The sequence below is a fragment of the Lygodium microphyllum genome, chromosome 14 (assembly GCF_053477565.2).
Source record: "Lygodium microphyllum isolate KBCC chromosome 14, Lygodium_microphyllum_v1.1.10, whole genome shotgun sequence".
Classification (NCBI taxonomy): Eukaryota; Viridiplantae; Streptophyta; class Polypodiopsida; order Schizaeales; family Lygodiaceae; genus Lygodium; species Lygodium microphyllum.
In genome coordinates, this window is record NC_141148.1 from 74,356,250 (window position 1) to 74,363,977 (window position 7,728).

The following is a 7,728-nucleotide window of genomic DNA, read 5'->3' on the forward strand; positions in this document are numbered from 1 at the left end:
CTTTACTCCCTTCATAACCTTGTTTCCATCCAATTTGATGAACTACAATTTACCACTACATTCTCCAACAAACATGTTATAATACATTACTATTGCTAACTGCACCTTGCATAAATCCATGTAGTAATTGTTGAACTCTCTGATGTATTTTTATCTCTATCTTTAGTATTTTCACACTAATAACATGCATGGGATCTCTTATCACCTCCAAAACCTTGATATTGAGTAGCCTTTGAGCGTATATTAATTTTGAAGGTCTAGGAAGAGGAACAGTTTTGTTTCTCTTCAACACAAAACCAAACCCATTCTTCACATCCTTGAATAGTTTTTACTAAGTCCACGTTTTGATACTTGCCCTATACAAATTGATTGTGCATCCATGACTGAGAACTTGTTTGAGATATCTTTTAGTGTGGACTCAAACATCTTTTCCCTCATAATCTTCAGCTTTAGATTATTCAAAGCATCTTATGATGTACTTACCTTTAGCAACCTTCGAATGGATGATCCAAGCTTACTCTCATCTAGATTTCATTCTAAGCAACCTTGCATGCCTTGATACATTAGTTCCACTGGCTATTGTTCACAATTAACTCATAAATTGGCATTTTCTTTCATTTGCACTCCTTTGTCAACTTCTTGTTGAAAATTTTTAGGTCATCCATTTATAGCTTTGTTTCCTCGTACAAGATGTCGATGTCATGAATTACATCCTACATTGTGATAGTCTAATTACTTTTCTTAGTTATAATTTCATTCAATGGCTTCGCTTATCCTATTATCTATTGTATTTGAAGTTGATGTACAACAATGATATCATGATAAGTTTTTAATGTTGCTTGGTAGATTATGAATACTTTCAATACCTATCCATTGAGTTGCCTAATAAAAACCGAACAATTCATTTTCATCCTCACACATATGTCAGTAAATTTGTGATTCCTAGGGCCATCTGTCCATTGGTTAGTGGATCGATTGGATAGATTCCCCCATCAATCCACAAGTCCAAGTGCTTCAATCCCATCTGTCTATATCTTTATAAAACTTAAGGATTTATACTAGTACACTATTCTTTTGAATAATGGGATATGTTGAAGCTCTATCTTAATATATAGGTTCGCTTTGCCTATCTTGATTATTCTCATTGATTGTGGTCTAGTTACAAATATGTAACATGATTATATAATTTGGCTCAATGTATGTTGAGTATGTCAATATACTCTATATAGACACACACAAATGCTAATGAAAATAGGGGATTTGATCACTATGGAGGTAAACTGAAGAAGCATAGATAGATACACTAATATATTAATGGTCTTAGGATGCTTGATTCTATGGAGGTAAATTAAAGAGGGGCAGATAGATACACAAAGATATTAATAAAAACATGGAGTTAGATGTTTGAGAAGATAGACTAGAGAGGCATAGATAGATGCACAAAGATGTGAAAGTAAAGCAAATAGCTTAGTGTGTTAAGGTAAAATAAATAGACAAATAGAGATGTCAATGGAAATGGAATAGTTTAGTGTAAATGCAAAGTGCATAGACACATAAATTGTAGACTAAGAAACCTGACGCCAAGTTGAAACTTGGTAGAAAACACACATCTTTCAAGAACCTCTATCCTACACATTAACATGAAAGTGCCTGCACATTCTTTCCTGCTACAACCAGGTGGCCTAGTGGTAAAGCTTCAACATGATATTTCGGAGTGTATGGGTTCAACATAAAAAAGCACACTTTACTCGAAGTGCATTTTTTGATTGGATGAAGCAGATCAAACATCCCTTTAGGCATTATATCCCTGCCACGTAGAAATTGTGGGCCCAAATGGGCATGAGAATGCCACATCACTTTTCATACTCTATCAGTCTCAACTAGCAAGAACTTCTAATCTGATGTGTCCCAATTATTGGATTACTTTTTCAAGTTTTCCTCTCGGGCAGACAAGTCTGAAACCCCCCTAAACTCTTGAGCCCTCCTGGAAATTTTCAATTCGTGTCAACCAATATATAAGTGCAACATTCCCTGCTATGACTTATAGGTCTTCTTAAGAGTACCTATCCTGATGCTTGGGTACTTTGTGGCACACTCTCATCCAATTTAGTTCCAAGATTACGTGCACTCAAGCCTTACATCCAGTTCAATCCCAATATCATGTGTATTACATTCTACCCTTGTCTATATCTTCTATCATGTTCTCTTTCACTCAGTGAGCGTACAGCTTTTGCCTTTTGCACAAACCACAAGATTGTTTACACATTTGTGCACCCTATGCTAATACCATGCCCAGTATTCAAGCATATAAGTACACTAATCTGGGCTAATTGAATTCAATAAGCTTCTGGTCTTCAAAGTGTAATGTTGGCCTAAAGGCCTACTTAATGTACAGATTGATGAGATAGTTCTCTCTCCTCTTCAAATGTATGTCTCATGTACAAAATCAAATTAGGTACATAACCCTCTACCCTAATACATAAACTGAGAACTTCTACAGCTTCTGCCACATCTTCAATAGGACCCACACCAAATTCATGTAGTGTTTCGTTCACCTCAATCAGTGCATTAGCAAACTTTTTCTTTGCCCCTGAAATTTTCCTTTTCTCCTCTACTGAATTGGCATCATCCCATCTTCCAGCACTTGCATAAATGTCTGCCATGAGCAAGTATGAAGCAGCATCATCTTGGTTCACCTCCACAAGCTGCTGAAAGCATCTCTGTCCTAACTCCACTTTCCCATAGATTTTACAGGCACTGAGCAAGGGCATTAAAATTACCTTAGATGGGGGACATTGCATGACTGAAGTATACTTCTCTGCCTCAGAAATGTGTCCTGACCGTGCAAAAAGATCAATCATACAGGAGTGATGGTCCAATGTTGGTTCAATACCATGTATTTCTGTCATCAGCTTGAAGTATTCTTGTGCCTTACCCACCAAACTGGCATGGCTACATGCAACCAAAAGACATGTGAACGTGATAGCATCTGGCTTCACACCTTGTTGTTGCATGTCTTCAAAACACTGGATAGCCATGTCAATTTTGTGGTTTTCACCATAAGCCTTTATCATTGCTGTCCAGGATACACTATCTTGAGAAAGAAACCGGTCAAAAACCTCCCGTCCTTCTGAAATGGAGCCACATTTACCAAACATATCTATTAAAACACTGCGTACAAAGGAATCTGTTTCCAATCCCATCTCCCTGATCTTAGCATGTATTTCTCTGCCTATTACTAGTGCTCCTACAGCACTACAAGCTTTCAAGCAGAGAACATATGTAGCAGAACTAGAATTTACACCCTGGATCTGCATATGTTTGAAACACTCTAGCACTTCCCTGTCAAGACCATGTTCAGCATATCCTGAAATCAAGGCTGCCCATGAGACTGCATCTCGGACAGATAGCCTGTCAAACACTATGTTTGCTTCTGTAAAGGAGCTACATTTTATATACATATCAAGTACTGTGTTGCCAATGTAAGGGTCACGTTCCAAACCCCTTTTGACAATTTCAGTATGCGTTTCTCTTCCTATTTCTAGAGTTTTTCCAGTGCCACACGCTTTCAAGCTGCAAATATATGTTACAAGATTGGGAGATATGCCTTGAATGAGCATTTTCCGCAGGCACTGTCTACCTTCCTGATCAAGACCATGATCTGCATATCCAGATATCAGGACATTCCATGACACCACATTCGGATCTGGTAGCATGTCAAACACATGCCGAGCTTCGGCAAGAGATCCACATTTGCCATACATATCCACCAGTGTGTTACCCATCACTGGACTGTCCATAAAAACGCATTTTTCAAATCCCCTGATGGTGATGCCAGTGTGTAATTCTCTACCTCTGTGAATATCTTTGAACCTAGAGCAAGCATTGAGCAGGACCAGGTAAGTATACACATTAGGCTGTACACAATCCTCATACTGCATCCTGTGAAAGAGCTCAAAGGCGTAATGTGGTTCACAGGAACCGACATAGCCGGATATGAGCTTTGTCCACGAATGCTCATTGCGGTGCGGCAAGCGGTCGAAGATGCAATGGGCGTCGGGCAAGCACCCGCAGTCCACGAGCATAGGGACGACATGGTTGCCCAATACTGCATGGCAGTCGAGCTCCTGTGCCTGCAAGAAGGAAAGCAGGCGTCTGGCACGATGAGGATCTTTCTTGTGCCTGCAGTTGAGCAAGGTGCGGATCAAATCCTCGATGAAGGCAGGCCCGTGGGCCTTCTTCTGCATCCTCTCGGGCGATCCACCGGGAGAGAATCACCGGCTTCTCGAAGCTGACACGCTCCTCCCATCCTTGTCTTTTCTCAGAGTCTGCGTTCCTCCTCTTACCAGCCGTCAAGAAGTGAAGAAATTACACACAAGCACATGAATGCCTCTTATTAAGCCAAAGTCGCTTTTTAAGGTAATAGCAAAATTAGTTTGAAATCACAAGGTAAATATTTAGTTGGTAACATGGCCTTCACTTGGCATGATCGGCACAAGGATGCGTCATGGAAGGCAGCCAAGATGGACTGAGCATACGCCAAGCAAGGAGGATCGTGGGTCGTGCTCAGTCCAAGTACTTGGAGAATATATCAAGTCTGATTGTTGTCCCATCCAACTAACTTTCAAGGTGGTCACCCCTTAGCAAACATCTCAAGGCCACTGCACCTTCATGTTTAAGAACTCTTTTCTAGCTAATGGTAACTTTATTACAATGTTTGAATGGACATGTGCTGCAACATGTAAGTGGATATCTAACCCTTTTTGTAGAATTCAAGAAGGCCTTAAAGCTATCATTCTATTGGCAAAGAGCCATGGTGGAACAAAGGTTGCTTTCAAGACTAGTACCTTGGATAGTGCTGTCAAATGTAAAGGATGTTTGTTGGTTCTTGTTGCTTTGTATCCTAAAGATAACACTCTTAAATGGTTCTTACAAGGTACTAAAGGTTTGATAGGGATGCCCCGACCCCCACAAGTTGTTTAGACTACGCAAAGGAAGGAAATGATTGCAATCATAATGGGTGAGGAAGGCACTCAACATGTTGATGATGTGTCCATTAATAAGGTCTTCATTGCTCATCTATCCAACATTACAAGCCGAAGGCTAGCTTCAAAAGTGGACTATGAAAGGTAGGTGCAAGAGTTTTTGGAGCATGTAGCCGAGGTAGTCCCCCAAGAGTCGACACTAGTTTTTGCAAGGTCTTTTTCTAAAGATGAGCTAAGATATGTAGTCAACAAGATCAAGAAAGGAAAATCTCAATGCCTACTATTTCTATGGAAGGCTACTCAACACTATGGGAGATATGTGGTAAAGATTTGTGCATGTTTTCCAATGAATGCATGAAGAGAGGGGAAACACCAAGTTATGTGAGTGAGGGGTGAATTAAATTTGCCAAGCCACTAATAGTGGGAGTCAATTACTTGCCCCCCAAGATACTACATAAGGATCAGTATGCCTTTCTCTATGGAAAGAAAACCTACGATGCCATCCTAAATCTATTATGCTCTAGAGATAGGTGGCATTTCATCATCATTATGCTAGCGTAGAGAGAGAACAGATGAGAGAAAAGAAAGACACAGAGGGAGAGAGAGAGAGAGAGAGAGAGAGATTGACAACACACTAGGGACTGGAAGATGGACCAGTCCCCCCCTTGTGGAGTTATATTATTGACGAGGAGCAAGCTCCTTTGTTACACATAAACCAGTTATTAACTTGTAGATCTTGGGAACAAGATCACGGTTCCTTGCATAGTATACAATCAGCTAGCACTTGCACAACTTGGAAGTTGGCACCTTTTGATCCTTCTTAAGTCTCTCCTTCTCTTCTACACAATATGTGTAGGGATCTCCTCTTGGAGCTTGATTTCAGTAGAGCTTCCATAGCACTTGCACCTTCTCTCCTTAGGGATCTCCTCTTGGAACTTGATTTCAACAGAGCTTCCGCAACACTTGCACCTTCTCTCCTACACAATGTGTGTAGGGGTCTCCTCTTGGAACTTGATTTCAGTAGAGCTTCCGCAGCACTTTGTGAGACTCGAACCGCCTTCTCTCCTCCTCTTGCATGCATGCAAAGTGATGCTTCCTTCATCTCCCCCACACCCAAGGAGAGCCTCTCCTTTTATAGGCTCCAAGAGCTTCTCTTCTTGAAGAGAGACTTGAGTGCCAAGATTGGAAAGGTTGATCTTCATGCAAGATGTGGCTATTCCAAGACCTACTCTACAGCACCAATTTCAGAATATCTCTCTGTGTGTTGCTCAGATGGAAAAACATCCAACACAAAAGTTGTAGATCTCGTTGTTTCCCATAACCACATGGGCCATTTTTAGAGATCGGCTTTCTATCGCGAGATATTTAAAAAATTGATTCACCATGTCTATTTTAAGAAAAGCAACTTTTTAAACTCTATTCTTAACTTATGATCCATGCAACCACCTTGAGCCTTAGATAAGGAGAGTTCATTAGATTGCCTTGGGCCTCAACCTTAAGATTGACTTCCACACAAAATCTTGTGTCATTTTAGACCTTAGAAAGGGAAAATTACTTCTCTCCTCACTTTCAGAGGATTACGTCTCTCGTCTTTCTTAGTGAGAGAATTACCTCTCTCGTCTTTCTTAATGAAAGAAAAGACCTTAAACCTTGACTTGTAAGGGAGAGGATGACCCCAAATAAATACAATGCTCACTACACACAAGTAAACATTCCCAGGCATCCCCAGATGCTCACATAAATACGTATACATAATGCTAATGCACTTCCTCTTCTTAGAACTCAATCCATCTTCATTTATGTGTAAATCATTGGTTATTGTGTGCACTCTTACACTTGGCAGACACTTCCTTCCCCCTTCATAACTTGTACTGCATGTACCAGATATCCCCGTCACGGTGCTCTGATCACCCCATTAAGTGATGCACTAGGAATATTGGTCTCTAAATGGTCTCATGGCCATACTAGATCATCATCAACACTTAAAGAAAAGTGAGTGATTGGTTTATTGATATAAATTTACTAAATAGAGAATGCGTAATAAGCAATCAATTTAGTGGCATTCCTCTGGCTTCTAAATAGTTGACCTCAATTGTAGAGAGAATACATAGTCCTTAAGAAGATCTGGAAAGTCTTATAGTTCTCTCTCAATCATAAACTGAGCATCCAATGGGGGATAATTCTTAAAATTAACCAGATACTTCTGTAATACCTTACTTGACCTTAGAGTATTGTCCTGATGGTGTAAAATTCTTTCAGGCACAAGGAACTCTTCTGTTTCTTCTATGTCAGGTAAATCTTCCTTGATTGGTTCCATTGGAGGTTCTCCAATATAGGGACGTAGCAAACTTATATGGAAAGAATTATGAATGTTCCAATGACTTGGTAGATCCAAACAAAAAGTCACATCGTTTGTCGTATATGTGATCTTGAAAGGGCCATATTAGCGATTAGAAAGCTTAACCACTTTACCCTTTTGACCTTTTTGCTTCTTCAAGCAAGCCTTCTCAAACTTAAGAAGAACATACTGTTCCAACTTGAGATCTAACTTATGATAACTTATGACGATGCTTATCAGCTTCGCGTTTATGCTTCTCTTGTGTCCTTTGGATAGCAGCTTTTACTTGAGTGAAAGCTATATCAATGTCTCTAACAAACTCATCTATTGCAAAGATCTTATCCTTCGTAAGAAGAATGGGTGGTAAATGACACTTACCATAGATGATCTCAAAGGGTGCCTTAA

At 39.9% G+C, this 7,728-nt stretch overlaps 1 protein-coding gene across 1 annotated transcript; it reads right to left on the reverse strand.

The window, feature by feature from the left end:
* Positions 1–2,384: 2,384 nt before the first annotated feature.
* LOC148025730 (pentatricopeptide repeat-containing protein At5g27110-like) lies at positions 2,385–4,247 on the reverse strand. The gene has a single exon (XM_087692013.1). It carries the CDS (start codon positions 4,245–4,247, stop codon positions 2,385–2,387), a length of 1,863 nt encoding a protein of 620 aa, XP_087548139.1.
* Positions 4,248–7,728: the final 3,481 nt, after the last annotated feature.